We start from the raw sequence: 17,444 nt of genomic DNA on the forward strand, positions 1-17,444 counted from the left end.
GGTATATATCTTCATGGATATATTAATCTTGCAGAGAGAAACACTCTTTTGAATTTTGCCAGAATTGTTTATGTTGTTTATTGAATTTGTTCAAGGCATGTAGATATGAAATATACACATCCAAAATTGAACCATTTGAATGTCTGCTATGTCTAGAATGCCAGATCTGGGCTTTAATTCTGGTAAATGACATCAGTGAATGGGACTCAAAAAACTCCATTTGTGTGCCAAACCACTCATAAGTTAAAAAAAAAAAAAAAAGAAAGAAAGAAAGAAAGAAAAGAAAGGTTTTAGAATTGTGCCAAAGCCAGAGATTTTTATGCATCCCAAATGGCCAGAAATCCAAGGGACTAACCAAGGCCTTTCAGAGTGCTAAGTGAATCCAAGTATACTCCCTTGCATTTCATCTCAGGAATCCAACACACCCACAAATTACCAACAGCCAGAGCACTCTCATTGCTTGTGTGCCATTTTGAGTAGATCTATCAGATTCGAACTGGTTTGGTGTGGTTTTTCTTAAAAAAAAGACTTTTTCTGTCCTTGGTAAAACTAAAGGATCTAACATATTTTCCAATTTCTTTTGACAGAGAAAAAGACAAGCATATGAATCTAACCTCATCTGTGGTGGCCTCCAGTTAGAAGCAACAAGATCAGTAAGTGTTGGACCCTTTCCAGTCCTGGGCTGACTGTTGCTCTTGGGAAGCTGCATGTCACTTGGGATGCTAGAGTGGCAATTGAAACTTGCAAGCCTAGCCATGCTCTAGTGTAGGCTGGAAGGGGAGTCCAGCAAAATCTGCACTGTAGAATGTCCATGTCCATTTGTTTCTGATTGAAGTCCACATACCTTTTTTAATAGCCAAAGAATATAATACTGAATGCATGTATAAATGATTGTTTTCTTCTTTTAAGAGTTTTTAAAAAAGATTTCTTATTTTACTTTTCCTAAAAGCCATTTGATCCTAAGAGAAGTCCAGACTGGCCAAACTACAAAGAGCTTAAGGACCTCAGGTCGACCTCAGAATTAGGGTTGCTGCTGAAAACCAGGAGCGTTGCCATGCCATTCTTGGGGTCCCAAGCAATTCCCTTTCACCCCAAGGCCAAGGACGCCTTCCAGGCAGGTGGCCGGTGGCCTTGGGCTTCGGCCACATGGACACCTGCCCTCCTTGGCACACTTTTCTACAAACACTGGATGTGCTGGGTCTAGGGGCCGGGGCAGAGAGAGGCACCTGCCCCAGCCCTCTCCCAGCAAGTGTACATAGTGTACAGAGGGGAGGTGTGCAGGAGGGGGTGCACGCCTGGTTCGTAATGTGCACCTTCCCCGATCTCAGATGTTGATTTATTATTTCTGAATAACTTCTTGTGGTAGAAAGCAAATTTCTTTTAATATATTACATATATATGTACACGCTCCTGTGAAATATGTGTACTTCGAGGGGGAGTCTATTTATGTTTCATTGGGAGTCTTTTCGATCAGGAATCTCACCTGCTGCTTTGTGTATTTGGTCAGGTTCCTGACACGTTTTGTCTTTCTGTTTAGTAAAGGTGCTCTTTCTGGGATGTAAGAAAAAAAAAAAGATTTCTTATTTTATAACCAGTTTACAAAAAATTAGAGAATATAAGAATAACAAAATCCTCTATATTCTTAGTATGCATAAATAACCTGTGGTTCTTCTGAACTTTTTTTTAAAAGATGTATTGATTATTTGAGAGAGAAAGAGTGTGTGTGTGAGTGAGCACACAAAAGGAGAGGGAGAAGCAGGCTCTCCATTGAGCAGGGAGCCCGATACAGGACTCGATCCCAGGATCATGACCTGAGCTGAAGGCAGATGCTCGACCAGCTGAGCCACCCAGGCACCCCATAAACTTTTCTATTCCTCAAAATATATGCATTTTTCCTTTCAAAAAGGCAAATTATTATTTCAGTTTTATAATTTGTTTTTCTATTAATATGTAGTAGATGTATTTCTATACTGACATCTGTTTCTAATGGGCACATGACATGACATTTAACAGATCTATAACATATTAAAGAGTCCTATTCTGAGTTAGAAATCTTAAAATTATCATTAAAATAACAGTGCAATGAATATTCTAGTGTTATTATTTTTAGTCACCAATTTGTGACGAAAATTTGATGGGCAAATGAACAAGTTTGCTTTTCTTCATTTAAAATAGTAATTTTATGAAAGGGGTATAAGAAGTTTAACTTTAAAAAAAAAGATTTATTTATTTACTTATTTATTCGTGATAGACATAGAGAGAGAGAAAGAGGCAGAGACACAGGCAGAGGGAGAAGCAGGCTCCATGCCGGGAGCCTGACGTGGGACTCGATCCCAGGACTCCAGGATCGCGCCCTGGGCCAAAGGCAGGCACTAAACTGCTGAGCCACCCAGGGATCCCCAGAAGTTTAACTTTTGCTCAGTAATCTGAACCAAGAAATTATCTGTAAGGCAAAAATGCTTGATGGCCTGCAAGTCTGTTTTTAGTTTATCTTCATTTTTACCAGCATCCTGTGTTTTAACTACCAGCAACATAAGAAAAATCTACATGTTTTAAAATTATGGAAACAATTGGTTTGGTTTCCTGGTTTGTGTTTTTTATTCTTCCATTTTAGGTTTTGGATGATAAGCTTGTATTTGTAAAAGTACATGCTCCATGGGAGGTGTTATGTACGTATGCTGAGATAATGCACATCAAATTGCCTCTGAAACCCAATGATCTGAAAACCCGGTCCTCAGCTTTCGGTAATTTCAGCTGGTTTACCAAAGTCCTCCAAGTGGATGAAAGTATCATCAAGCCGGAGCAAGAGTTTTTCACTGCCCCATTTGAGAAGAATCGGATGAATGATTTTTATATTCATGATAGAGATACTTTCTTCAATCCAGCCACCAGAAGCCGCATTGTAAGTCTAAACCAAATTTAGTTGCTGTCTTAGAGTAATTTGGAACCTGCTGTTTGAATAATTAGTGGTCTGGTTTGATTGGCTTAGTTTAGTTTTTAAAAGCTGCCCCCCCCCGCCCCCCCAACCAAAGAAAACAGCTTCTTGTTACAGTAGTAAACAATGGTGGGTTATTTTGGATTTTTTTTTTTTTTTTTTTTTTTTTTTTAGGTTTACTTCATCCTCTCTCGGATCCAGTATCAAGTAAGAGACAATGTTAAAAAGTTTGGCATCAACAAACTTGTCAGCTCTGGGATCTACAAAGCAGCTTTCCCTCTCCATGATGTAAGTCAAGTGGCAAAAATGAAATAAAATACTGGAGTGTACTCCAGTGCGAATAGAGGAGGGCTAATCTTCTTAACCTGGAGTTTCTTCTTCCGTAAAATGATAATAGTATATTGCAGGATTACAAGCTCATCTACAGCAGGAACCAGGTTGTTTTGTTCACTGCTGGATCTCAGGCATACAGAAGGCCATCAGTTTGAATGAGTGAATGAATGAATGAATTAAAACAGTAGCCCCCCCTTAGTTCATATGTAAAGTAGTGCAGATTAGCAGGTAAGAGCATGGATTCTCAAGAGCATGGGAGCGTGGTCTCCCACTTTCTAGCTAGATGACCTCGTAAAAGTGATTTAGCCTCTCTGTTCCTCAACTTCCTCATCAACAAAATGGGAATAATAATCAGATTTACCTCATAGAGTTATGTCCTAGAGTTATGAGGGTTAATTAAATTAATCCGTGTCAAATGTTACAACCATCCCTGGCACACAGGAAGTACAATGTAAGTGTTAGCGATCTTCATAATTACTGACAGATGTTATTATCAACCAGGAAAGTATTGGCCCATTTTAAGCAAACTACGTGTTAGAGCTCCCTTATCATTTTCTGTAACACAGACTTTTTCCCCCTGAAATACCATTTTCTTACTTTCTCGTGTCCTGGAATATCACACAAGGCTTTTAAAAAGGCATCTGTCAGAGTTCTCGTCACGATGGCAATACTGCAGAGTGTTGACATTTTTTAAGGACTCCGTTCTGAGATGACAGCAGCTCCTCCAATTCAAGAGCACTTCTCTAGCCGATAACATCTCTCATGAAATGAAAATTTTAAAATGTGACTGCTTCAAACCCATAATGATTCCATAAATGCAAGGATATTATATCCAAGCTCTTTAAATAAATTCTGTCATTGAAATAAATTAAATACTATATTATAGTGTGCTATTGCTTTGTTACATTCACTATCAATTTATCTGAATCTCTAAAACCAAGAAAGCCAAGACTGAGACTGATCATTGCTACTGGGTAGTCCACGTACTTGTGGATGAAGACATTACTGAAACGTACTGTATGTAATAATAAACTAGGACACAAAAGAGCTACTTGATGCACATGTGTAAATAGAGAGCAGAGAGCTGGGTGGAGAAGCAGGTTCTGAACTTCCTGATGAAGGGACCTTACGACAGCCCAGCCTGATGGTCCATGGATTTTATACTTGTGCCCAGCAAAACTAGTAATTATAGCATGACATGAACCTTGGGGACACTTGCAAATAGCTGTCATGAATATTAATCTGGGATGGCAAAGTTCAGTAGTATTTACTTGGCATCTGTCCATGCCCAGTTCTTTCCCACTAAGAGCCTCTTTTAATTGCAGTGATCCCATACCCAGGCTAAGGAATGATTTCCTGTTGTATTGGAAGGGAAGTGAATGGAGGTAGGGACCCATGTTAAGGCTTAGCTGGTGGTAATCTGGTTCTACTATAGGAGGAAGGAAAATGAGTCCATTGGGAAGAGTGACTGAATTTAAGTAGAGGCAGGAAGCTTTGCTTTTTGATTAAGCAAAGTGTATAATATGTCAAACTTCTTTGTTGTTTCTATTCTACATGTTGTCACAGACTAACTGCTGAATTGGGAAACAAAGATATATAGTAGATATATATTAGAGAGAGAGAGAGAGAGAGAGAGGATGTGTGAGGGGAGGAGCAGAGGGAGAGGAAGAAGCAGACCCCCAGCTGAGCAGAGAGCCCCATATAGGGCTCAGTTCCAGGATGCTGGGATCATGACCTGAGCTGAAGGTAGACACTTAACCGACTGAGCCACCCAGATGCCCCTATCCCTGGGTTTTAGAATTGACCTTGGTACTAACCAGTTAAGGCCCTGGTTCCCCCGGGCGTCCAAAAAGGGCGCTGGACTATCAGATGTGCCTGTATTGTGGCAGCTTTGGCACTTGAGCAGCCCAGTTTTTAACTGTTTAGGACTGGCACACTTGTAGGACATAAAGCCCCTCTAGGGCTCCCACCAGGTACCTGAGGTGTTTTTCAGGATTATATCAATCAAGCATTCCTCCCCACCCACATTTTCAAGTGGCCCCAAGCAATTAATAATACCACTGGTTGAGAATCACTAAAAACTAGATGATCCGTCTGTCCCTACCAGCAAATGAGGGCCCCTTATTCAAATACACAAGTGCCTGTGAAGTATGAGTACCATATTGAATAAACAGATTTATGAACACCTAGTGATTATATGCTCACTTTTGTTTGCTTCTGCTTCTCAGTGCAACTTCAGCCAAAGGTCAGAGGATCCCAGCTGCCCGAGTGAACGGTACCTTCTGTACAGAGAGTGGGCTCATCCACGAAGTATATATAAAAAGCAGCCCTTGGACCTTATCAGGTGAGGTGTTGTAGAGAGCATGCCGGTGGGAGGATTCAGGGTTGCTCTCATGGCATTGAAGTGATGGTATACAAAGAGTATTGCCACATGGGAAGTTCACCCAGACCACTGAGCTTCATTGCCTAGAGCTTTTTCTTGAGGCTTCATTATATAGACGTGACTCATTGACTCATTGCCTAAGTGGCTCAGTCTCCAGCCCCTTTCTCTCCCAATATCCTATGGCTCAAAGCTCCAACCCTCTAATCACATGGTTGGTCTTCCTGGCATGACCAGCCTCCCTCCTGAGTCATCCCATTAGCACAGACTCTGAGCCCTCCATGAGCCACGTCATTGGCATAAACTGTTAGGTGGGGTCCCAGGGGTCCTTCATGAGTAACAAAGACACTCTTATCTTGGGAAATTCCAAGGGTTTAGAGGTTACCTCCCAGGAATTGGTAATAAAGACCCACCACATTCTTCATTAAACAGGAATAAATGTTAGATTTAGCTTAAATTGTATGGTAAGAGATACAGGCTTTCACTGCTTTCCTGAATCTACTGTTAGATACTGTTTCACTGTATCTAACAAGACGTGATGACTAGCTCAGCATTTGTTTTCTCAAAGCACCATTGTCAGCTGCTCGCCAGCAACTTGTGTTGTTTGGCCAAGGCTGCTGGAGAGAGAAAGAGACCAAAAATAACCAACAAACAAATTTAAAAAAAAAAAAAAAGAAGAAGAAGAAGAAGTAAACAAAATCTCTGATTGAAATGAAGAAACACAGTGATGAGATGGGGAAAGGGGGGGGGAAGGAAGTGTAAAGTATAAAGTTATGTCTAAGTAGGCAAGGTATGAACCAAGACCTGGATAGTGAAAAGGAGCCAAGATTTTGTGGATTTGGCAAAAGTCATCCCAGGAGGAGGGGCAGTTTGCGCAATGGTCTGAGACACAGGGACATTGGCAAGATTCAGGAAATATCGAAGCCCCGTGCTAATGAGGAAAGAGAATGATGAGGACACAGGTTAGAAGGGGGTAGCAGGAGCACGGAAAAGAGTTTGGACTTTAAGTGCAATGAGAAGCAGCTGTGATACTTTAGGTACTCAAATAATTTTATCTCCTGCCCATTTTGCAAAGATAATGTGGGGAATGGCCACCAGAGGCTACAGGAAGCAGTGAGGGCAGGTGGGAAGCTGTGGGAGTGGCCAGAGGAGAACTCGGGGCAGCACAGTTGGAATGTGTGTAGTCGGAGGGAGTCAGCAGGACTCAGTTATGGGTCAGATGTGGGGGGCGAGGAGAGGAGGGTCAGGTTTCCTCCCGGGTGGGCCTGGAGCCAAGTGCTGGTTCTTTCTACCGTACCCCCAGTGCCCACTGACTTAAGAAAACCACTTGACCTGAAAAGTGAGTATTTAAAAGTATGTTTTAAATACTTTGAAAAGTATTTAAAACACCGAATAGTTTTTGTTTTGCTTTGTTTTCCATTTTATTATGGGAGATTTCAAACACAAACAAAAGTGGAGAAAACAGTAAGGCAAAACGCCGTGTATCTGTCGCCAGCTCCAAAAAAGTACAGGCTCTGAGCTAGTCTTGTTTCATTTTTATCTCTACCTCCTTCTCATCCCTTTCCATTGGAGCATTTTGAGGAAAACCCCAAATATTAGTCTATTTCATAAGTATCTATTTCTAAATGACAAGGTCTCCTTTAAATGCAGCCTGAATACTTAAAGTCACCAAAAAGCAATGTTCAGTTTTTCCTGATTGTCACTTTTTTTTTTTTTAACAGTTTTTTAGTTCAGATCAGAGATCCAGACAAGGTCCAAATGGTGCAATTAATGAATTTCTCAGTGGTCTTCTTTGTTCCTTCTGACTCCTGACTCCATGTCTGTGTCGGCCCTTCCTTATCCCCAGGGGTGTGGCCTACACCCAGGTCTACGACCTTGGAGGCTAGTTTCCCACCTGCCCTGTGACCACTGGTTCAGTCCACAGATGTTCCTATCTGAAGTCTCTGAGGACTTCAGGTTGCCCTCAGAGCTTAGGCCCACCAGGCTAAGCCCAAGGACCTCAGCCCAGCTCCCTATGAGCCAGAGGTCTCATCTAGGCCTCTAGATGAGATGTAAATGCTAAGTAAATCTACAGTTTCTGTGGACCAGTACTGAGCCAGGAGTGAATCGGTCTAGGAAAGTATCAACAACAACCATAGTCACCTAGTGATCATCTCACTGTGCCTGTGTTCACTGTGCCTGTGTTCTCACCCCCTCTAAACTCTTGGTGCCTAACTGTCCTTGTCTCCCTTTCAGGAATAGTCTGGGACTGCTTCATTCCCTACCTCCTTTCTTTTTTTCTTTTTTTTTTTTTTTTTAAGATTTTATTTATTTATTCATGAGAGACACACACAGAGAGGCAGAGGGAGAAGCAGGCTTCTTACAGGGAGCCTGATGTGGGACTCGATCCCAGGACCCCAGTGTCACAGCCTGAGCTGAAGGCGGGTGCTCAACCCCTGAGCTACCCAGGCGTCCCAACCTTGCCTCCTTTTGCTTCTAGCATGCCTCCTGGCTTCTTCCATTGATCAGTTTTCAAAACTTAGGAAAAAATGGAAGTGCCAGATATAAGGAATATAGGGTAATGGATTCCTCAGTCATTATCAGTGACTTATCATCAGTCATTTTCTTGTATTTGCGATTTACATTGCATTTATTTTATTTGTGATTTACAGCACATTTGGTCCAAGGAAGTTCCTTAGATAAGCAAAAGCGGGTCACTGGGAGCAGATCGTTCACGTTGGTCTCATGCATATTAAAAACGATCTTTTGGAGAATATATCAGATGTGTTAGTGTTTGCAAAGAATGATGGTGATGTTTTCTCTTGGCTCACTGGGTAGTGTTTTTCTTTCCTTTGCCTTCTTCTAATTGACTTTGCTTCACGAGGCTCACCAGTGATCAGTACTTCTTTGATATGTAAAATATTTGTTTCATAGTGGAATTTGGGATCTTTAAGAAAATGAACATGTTTTGAGTATGAATTGAGTAAGACATTTAAGCCTAAGGCCTCCGGTATTTAAAATCAGAGATTAACGTTAGGATGATGCTGCAAAGTGGTTCAATGTGTCTTCTAAAAACCATTTCTGTCTTTCTTCAGGAAATACTATGGAGAAAAGATTGGAATCTACTTTGCTTGGCTGGGCTACTACACTCAAATGCTCTTCCTGGCAGCGATAGTAGGAGTGGCTTGCTTTCTCTATGGATATGTTAATCAAAATAACTGTACATGGAGGTAAGTTCTGTTTATTCCTTGTTAGTGTGATGAAAAGTTGATTAGACATAAAATTATCTTCAGGATCTTAGACTGTTTTAGTAAAAGAAGACTCATCACAGAACACTTACTGCTTTGGTTGATATATCCCTTTTGTCCTGAGCATAATAACTAAGTGAAGTGGAAAAATTTTTTTTATAGATAATGCAGCCCAGTTTCTGACAGGAATATTACCCTTAGGAAACACTCCAATTTTTTAAGACAATTCTTTATTTGAAAAAGAAAAGCAGTCTGGAGGGAGGATCGTCCTTGAACTTCTGGTCCCCAGAGGAATGCTTCACTGAGCCCTACAGATGTGAGCCAAGAGCAGCTCTGATTTCTTCAAGGTTTCAAAGGCAAAACTTGATAAAACTGGTGTTTTTATGCTTTTAGAAATGACTTTTTAATATATCTTAGGAAATAGATGTTTAAAAATTCAACTAAATGAGACTTTTGTTTTTCTTTTACTTGTAAAAAAAAAAAAAGCCCTTACAGTGTTATGGGGGAAAAAATAAGTGATAAACAATTAGTTTGTGCTTGACATTAGAATTAAAATACCAGCTGCACTGTCTAAAGGGAAATGCATGGATGCCAGAACACTGAATTTCACCATCACTATTCTGAATTGTCTTATTATTCCTCTGCTTTTGCTAGTCTCAACCTTTAGAAGGGATGCAACAGTGAAGCAGGCATTTTCTTGTGTTCACCTGGCCTCTCTCCAGCTGTGACAGCCAGATCAAAATTTCTGGGCACCAGTAATGAGCTAGCTGATGACCAAATTTTTTTAGCCCCAAGCATATCAGCCTGGCTCCCGAGGCAGGAAGCTTACATGGCAACTCTGATGTATAGGCATAATTATCCATTCTATTTAACAGAGAATTCTGAGCGTTTTGTACCCATTATGGCTTCTTAGCTAGAAAGCTGCAGCTGGTCTTTGAAGGACTCTGCTCTCTTCACTGAAAATAAGAGTTCAGGGCCAAAGGCTGAATGTTGATACCTTTTGCCTAAATTTGTCTTCAGCTTCTCCATTGTTTTGTATACTGTTACAACCAAAAAAAAAAAAAAAAGGCATCTCAACAATACATTTTCAAAGTGCAAAAGTAGCATTTTTATAAGGTTCTGGTACTGACTGCTCTCATTATAAGTCATTTTATACAATTACCCTGACAGTCACACCACATGTTTCATACTATTTCACACAGATTGATTTACAGAAATCTGGGGTAGGGTCTTGGTGATCTATTCCCTATGCTTAGAACTATTGGGGCTTTAATTACTTATAGTAAATATTTTCAAAATAATTAAAATACATATGCATTTAAATATTTTAAGTTTATTACGTGCTGAGTAGATTTGCAGGAAAATGTATTTAAGAGATAAAAGGAATAATGATCCCTCAGCAGTTTAAGAAAAAGAACATTACTGTTCCCTGGGAAGTGCTTCCCTCAGTTGCATTCCCTCACTTTCTACTTTGGACATAAGAACTACACTAAATTTTGATTTTATCATTCCTTTACATATACTGCATATTCTCCCTACAAAATATATTTCATTTTGTGTGCTTTTGAAAATATGCATGTGTAAGTAGAGGATACGATAGGTGTTTCCTCTTGGGTAAAAGGTCTATTTAAAGCTTATGTCCCCCTTTAAACATGGCAGCTGTATTGAGATATAATTCACATACCATAAAGTGCACCCTTTCAAAGTGTACATACAGTTCAGTGGTTTTAAGTAAATTCACAGAGTTGTGCTGTCATCACCACTGTCTAATTTTAAAACATTTTCACCACCCCAAAAAGAAACCAGTACCCATTGGCAGTCACTGCCTAAACCCCTTCTCTTAGCCCTTGGCAACCACTAGTCTACTCTCTGTTTCTGGATTTGCTTATTCTGGACATTTCATATAAGTGGAACCACACAGTTGGTGGCCTTTTGTGACTCTTCTTTTACTGAGCATAACCTTCTCAAGCTTTATTCATGTTGCAGTATGTATCTGTACATCATTACCCTTTGGGGTCAAATAAAATGCCAACGTATGGATATACAACATTGTGTATCCGGTCATCCATGTCAATTTAGGTTGTTTCCACTTTTTGGCTATTATTACTTCTTCTGTTATGGACATTCATGTACAAGTTTTTGTGTGAACATGTTTTCAGTTCACTTCAGAATATATTTTTTTAAAAAAATGGAATTGCTGAAATACATGGTAACTCCATATTTAACATTTTGAGGAGCTGCCAAAGTATTTTTCAAAGTGGCTACACCATTGTACTTCCACAGTAAAAATTTATGAGGATTTCAATTTCTCCACATCCTCATCAACACTTGTTATTGCTAGGTTTTAAAAATACATCTGTATTAGTCAACCTGGTGGGTATGAAGTGGTAGGTCACTGTGATTTGTTTGTATTTCTCTAATTCCTACTGATACTGCATCTTTTCATGTGCTTATTCGCCATTTGTATATTTTCTTTGGAGAAACATCTATTCAACTCTTATGCCTCAAATCCTTAATTGTGTTGCCTTTTTATTGTCTTTTTTTTTAACTGTTCTTTATCCTGCATAAAAATCCCTCATCAAATATATTGCAGATATTTTCTCCCATTTTGTGAATTGCCTTTTCACTTACCTGAGGGTGTCCTTTGAAGCATAACAGTTTTTAATTTTAATGAAGTCTAGTTTATGTAATTTTTTCTTTTATTGTTCTTTTGGCATCATATCTTAGAATGCGTTTTGACCCAAAATCATAAGGATTTGTCAGTGTTTATCATCTAAAAGTTTTATAGATTTAGGTCTACGGTTCATTTTTTTCCAGGTGTATATTCAGGTATCCCAGCACAATTTTTGAAAAAACTATTCCTTCCCCATTGGATTGTCTTGGCACCGTTGTCAAAAATCAATTGGCTATAAGTGTAAGAGTTTGTTTATAGACTCTCCATTGTCTTCCACTGATGTCTGCCCTTTTTGCAAATACACACTATATCAATTATTGTAGCTTAGTAAGTGTTGAAATTGAAAACTTCAAAATTTCATTTTTCTTTTTCAGGATTTTTTGGCCATTTTGGGTCCCTTACATTCCATGTTAATTTTAAGATCAGCTTATCCATTTCTACAAAAAAGCCAGAATTGCATTAAACCTGTAGGTCAATATTAAGATTTTTGACCTATGAACACAGAATATCTTTCCATTTATGTAGATGGTCTTTAATTTCTATTAATAAACTATTTTGTAGTTTTTTGTATATAAGTTTCACACTTTTCTCAAATTTATTCTAAGTATTTTATTCTTTTTGATGCTATTATAAATGAAGTTGCTTCCTTCATTTCATTTTTGGATTATTCATTGCTAGTGTATAGAAATATAATTGCTTTTTGTGTATTGATTTTGTGTCTTATAACCTTGATGGCCTAGCTTATTAATTCTAATAGTTCTTTAGTACATTTCTTAGAATCTAATATACACTATCTTGTCATCTTGAATAAAAATAGTTTTACTTACTCCTTTCCAGTCTGGAAGCTTTCTAATTTACTTTCCTTGAGTAGATGCCATGATTAGACTTCCCAGTACAGTGTTAAGCATAAGAGGGAAACATTCAGTCTTTCACCAGTAAGGATAATATTTGCTGTGGGTTTTTCGTAAATGTTCTCTACCAAGTTGAGAAGTTCTCTCTTATTCTGAGTTTTTATTTGTTATTCTGTTAAAATGGAATATTACATGAATTGATTTTTGTATGTTGAACTATCCTTGCATTCCTGGATACATCCCAGTTGGTCATCATCCTTCCTACATGTTACTGGATTTGATTTGCTAGTATTTTGTTGAGGATTTTTCCATTTGTATTGACAAGAGATAATGGTCTGTAGTTTTCCTGTGATGTCTTGGTCAGGTTTTGGTATCAGTGTAACATTGGTCTCATAGAATGAATTAAGAAGTGTTCCCATCTTTCTATTTTTAGAAGGGTTTTTGACACATTGGTGTCAGTTCTTTAAATGGTTGATAGAATTCACCAGTGAAGCCATCTGGTCCTAGGCATTTCTTTGTGGGAATTTAAAAAAAAAATGTTTTAAATTACTAATTCCATTTCTTGCTATTGATCCATTCAGATTTTCTATTTCTTCTTGAGTAAGCTTCAATTATTTACTTCTTTCTAGGAACTTATCTATTATCTAGATTACATAATTTGTTAGCATATAATTATTCATAGTATTCCCTTGTAAACCTTTTTATTTTTTTAAGGTCAATGGCAATGTCCTTTTTATCATTTCTGAGTTTAATGATTTGAAACTTTTCTTTTTCTCAATTAGTCTAACAGAAGATTTGTCAGTTGATCTTTTCAAAGAACCAACTTTTGTTTTTGTTGATTTTTCTGTTTTTCTCTTCTCTATTTCATTTATTTTTGCCTTTTCATTTGAAGGTTTAATTCGTTTACATTTAATTTTTTATAAGGTTGGATTCACATCTGCTATTTTGCTATTTTATATCTTTTTTCCCCTATTCTATTACTACCTTGTTTTTGAAAATATTTTCTAGTATACCATTTTAATTCCAGTTTGTTGCTTTTTTCCTCTTTTGCTGTTGTTATTTTCTTAAGTGGTCACCCTGGAAATTGTAATTAATATCTTGTTGTAAAGCAATTTCATTCAGTTCTAATGCCAACTTAATTTCAGTAGTATACAGAAACTTTGCTTTGGTACAGGTCTTTTCCCTTTGGAGCTATTATTCTCATATAAATTACATCCTTATGCATTATGAGCCCATCAACCCAATTTTACAATTATTGTTTTATGCAGTTGTCTTTTACATCAGATAGAAGAAAATAATTCCGTGTAAAAATATATTTATAATGTGTTATTTACCCATGTAGTTACCTTTATTAGTGTTCTTTGTTTCTTCAGGTGAGTTTGAGTTACTGTCTCGTGTCCTTTCATTTAAGCCTGGAGGACTTTCCTTTAGTAGTTCTTGTGGAACAGGTCAGCTAGCAACATGTTCTTTCAGTCTGTTTTTAATCTAGGAATATCTTAATTTCTCCATTTTTTTTTTGAAGAATAGTTTTGCTGGATATAGAATACTTGATTGACAATCTTTTTCTTTGAGCACTTTGATATCATCCCACTGCCTTCTGGTCTCTGGTTTCTGATAAGAAGTCAACAGTTTATCTTACTGAGGGGTTTTTGCACTTGCTGAATCACTTTTCTCTTTCTGCTGTCAAAATTTTCTTTGTTCTTGTCTTTGGACATTTGAAGTCTGATGTGCCTATGTTTGGATATCTTTGAGTTTATTCTATTTGAAGTTCATCGAGCTTCCTAGATGTGCAAATTAATGTTTTCATCAAATTTGGGAACTTTGCAGTTATTTCTTCAGATATTCTTTCTTCTCTCTTCTTTCTTTCCTCTCCTCCTAGGACTCCTATTTTTTGTATATTGGTATTGTTTTTTTTGTTTTGTTTTGTTTTGTTTTTTTGTATATTGGTATTGTTGATAGTGTTCCACATATCTCTGAGGCTCTGTTTATTTTTCTTCATTCCTTTTTCTTTCTGTTCCTCAGACTGAATAGTATCAGTAGACTTCGTTTTAAATTAGCGGATTTTTTTTTTTTCCTGCTAGTCATCTGCAGAAGAACCTCTCTGGTGGACTTTTCATTTTAATTATTATACTATTGTATCTCTAGAATTTTTACTTGGTTCTTTTTAACAATTTTATATATTGATATTCTCTTCATGGTGAGATTTTCATAGTTTAATTCTTTAGGCAGAGTTCCTGTCAGTTTTTCGAACTTGTTTAATTGCATATTTTAATGTTTGTCAAGTAAGTTTAATATCTAGATTTTCTCAAGGACAGTTTTTATTGAGTGCTTTTTGTTATGACCAAAATGTTCTGTTTCTTTGTGTATCTTGTAATTTTCTATTGAAAAACTGGGCATTTTATATATTATAATATGGCAGCTCCAGAAATCCTATTTCCCCCTCTTCACAGTTGTGACTTCTGTTGTCATCACTGCTGGTGCTCACTTGCTTACTTTCCTGAACAAGTTCTGTGAAGTCTTTATGTTTTGTTGCATGTGATCATGAAGTCTATGTTCGATAAGCTTAGTTGTCAGCTAACAATTAGACAGTGATTTCTTTAACTGCTGGGAACCTTTCATTATTTCAGCCTTTGCCAATTTCCTGTGTGTGTGTGTGTGTGTGTGTGTGTGTGTGCGCGTGTTAGTGTCTGTGGGGAATATCCTGAGCACTTTAGCTGGCAGTTTACAGCTCTTCCTGAGCCTTTACTTCCCACTTATATAGAACTTCAGAGCCAGCCAGAGATGAGGGATGAAGGTTTTCTCAGATCCTTCCTGGTCACCTGCACTGACCTATGCATGCACGTGGCCTTCTACAATCCTAGGAATTTATTAGACCTAAATTTCTAAAGCCCCCTATTGATATCTCATTCTGCAGTGCTTCCTTTTAAGTTTTGATCAGCATCCTGTTAGCCCCTCCTGGTCTTGCCGCCTCCAGCAATTGTAATGTGAATAATTCCTACTAATGATTTCAGCAGACACTCTGGGGATAGGATAGTTTGCACAGTATGTATGAGCTCTGAGACAAGTGAAAAATGACAGATCCTGAGAATGGAGCTTTTCCAGGGAGCCTCTGGACAGTTCTCTGAGGATGGGTTTTGGTAGCTTCAGATCACTTCTGCCTCCTTCAGTGGCTGTTGGCCTACCATGGTTGTGGGGCTGTTGTCTTTTAACACCACCATTAGGCTAAGGATATAGGGATGGGTATAAGTCAAGTTGAAATGTCACAAAGCTCACTATCTTTATGGAGATTTAGCTGTTTTTAATCTTCAACTTGCTGGAAGTCCTTGTTTACTTTCCAGAGTCCTACAGAGGTTGCTTTTCACAAATTTTGCCAGTGTTTTCATTGTTTTTATGGAGGAGCAGGTTTTCCAAGATCTTTACTCAGCTTTTTTAGAAGTGTTGTCCCTGCTGGTTTGTTTTTACCTGAGTTATTTGCAAGGCTGACAAATTCTTCAACTCCAGTGCCATTTACAGTAGGAGTCCATCTGAGAGGCTTCTCCCCAGAGGGAGCAGTTTGCACCCTGTTATAAATTTGTTGTTCTTTCCTTATTAATTTGTAGGAGTTCTTTAAATACTCAAGTGAATAGTCCTTTGTCATTTTTAGGTGTTAACAAAACTTCTACCAGTTTGCGGCTATTTTTTCTTCTCCTCCCTTTATGGTCTTTTAATGAAATTCTCACTTTATAAGATTTTGAATATATCATTATTTTCCTTTATGATTTATACTTTTTATTTTCTCATTAGTGGAGTTTCTCCTTACCCCAATGTTATCTAGATATCAGCCTTCTTCTTTTTTTTTTCCTAACAAGTTCCTACCACTGTATTCCCAATTTCTACCTGGAGTTGTTTTGTATGTAATAGGATTTAGGAGTTCAATTTCACATTTTTCTATATGGATATTCGATTACAGCAAATGTCACTTCTTACTTTTCTAATTTGCTGAACCAGCCTTGTCTTGAGTCAGTTTCTGTATATATGCAGAGGTCTCTTTATAAACTCTATATTTTTTCCTGCTCAATTCTTCTTAAGCTATGCCAATAGCACCTTGTTCTTTAAGAATGTCTTGAATGGTCTGAGACTTTTGCTCTTCTATTGAATTTATGGCTCAACTGGAGGAGAAATAACATTTTCAGATATTGATTCTTCCAAATTACTAACATGATAATGTATCCATTTTATAGATCTTCTTCACTCTTTCGGAAGTTTTATCACTTTCTACCTATAAATCTTATACATCTTGAATTTGATTTATTTCTGGGCTCTTTATATTTTTTAAGCTATGGAAAAATGGTATTTAAAAAAATTAATTTCTAATTGTTGCAGATCTATAGGGACATAATTCTTTTTTCTGACCCTATGCATATTTTGTATACTGATTCTGTATCCAGCATCCTATGTTTGTTTTTCTTGACTTACTGTGCTGGCAGGGCCCTCCAGCTGGAAGTAGTGATGATAGGACACTTCATCCGGATATGGAGGAAATGCTTTTAGCATTTTACCATTAAGTATAATGTTTTTTATAGGTTTTATGTGGCAAGGCTTTGTTAGATTAATGAAGTTCAATTTCTTTCCTAGTTTTATAGGAATTTAGATTTACTTTTTTAATCACAAATGAATGTTTCTTTTTATCATGCTGCTAGAAGAGAAGTCCTAGTCATTAAAATTTCCTAAGTTTTGCTTTTCTCTTTAGCAAAGAAGTTTGTCATCCTGATATTGGTGGCAAGATCATCATGTGTCCTCAGTGTGATAAGATTTGTCCATTCTGGAAACTCAATAGTACTTGCGAGTCCTCAAAGGTAATTTTTGTTATTCTGAACATTTGCAAATAATGAAAGTTTTTTTTCTTCTAATAATTTTAGCAAAGCCTGGAATTATATTTTTTTCTGTGAAATTCAGAAAGGTAATTTTCAAATAAACCTCCAAACACTCTGAAAGGTAGACGTGGAATGTGTTTATTTCTCTTTCACAAGTAGTAAATTGAGATGAAAAGCCTTATCTAAAATCT

The 17,444-nt window shown here is 37.6% G+C and overlaps 1 protein-coding gene across 2 annotated transcripts in view; it reads left to right on the plus strand.

Moving 5' to 3' along the window:
- ANO6 (anoctamin 6) overlaps nt 1–17,444 on the plus strand; it is a 189,967-nt gene that overhangs the window by 123,134 nt on the left and 49,389 nt on the right. For both annotated transcript variants that reach the window (XM_041735628.1, XM_041735629.1), the window contains 6 exons: nt 588–653; nt 2,615–2,902; nt 3,110–3,223; nt 5,497–5,612; nt 8,723–8,857; nt 17,130–17,235. In XM_041735628.1, the coding sequence (XP_041591562.1) occupies nt 588–653; nt 2,615–2,902; nt 3,110–3,223; nt 5,497–5,612; nt 8,723–8,857; nt 17,130–17,235 (825 nt within the window). The remainder of the gene's footprint in view (nt 1–587; nt 654–2,614; nt 2,903–3,109; nt 3,224–5,496; nt 5,613–8,722; nt 8,858–17,129; nt 17,236–17,444) is intronic.

The sequence above is a fragment of the Vulpes lagopus genome, chromosome 21 (assembly GCF_018345385.1).
Source record: "Vulpes lagopus strain Blue_001 chromosome 21, ASM1834538v1, whole genome shotgun sequence".
In the NCBI taxonomy this organism is placed as follows: domain Eukaryota; kingdom Metazoa; phylum Chordata; class Mammalia; order Carnivora; family Canidae; genus Vulpes; species Vulpes lagopus.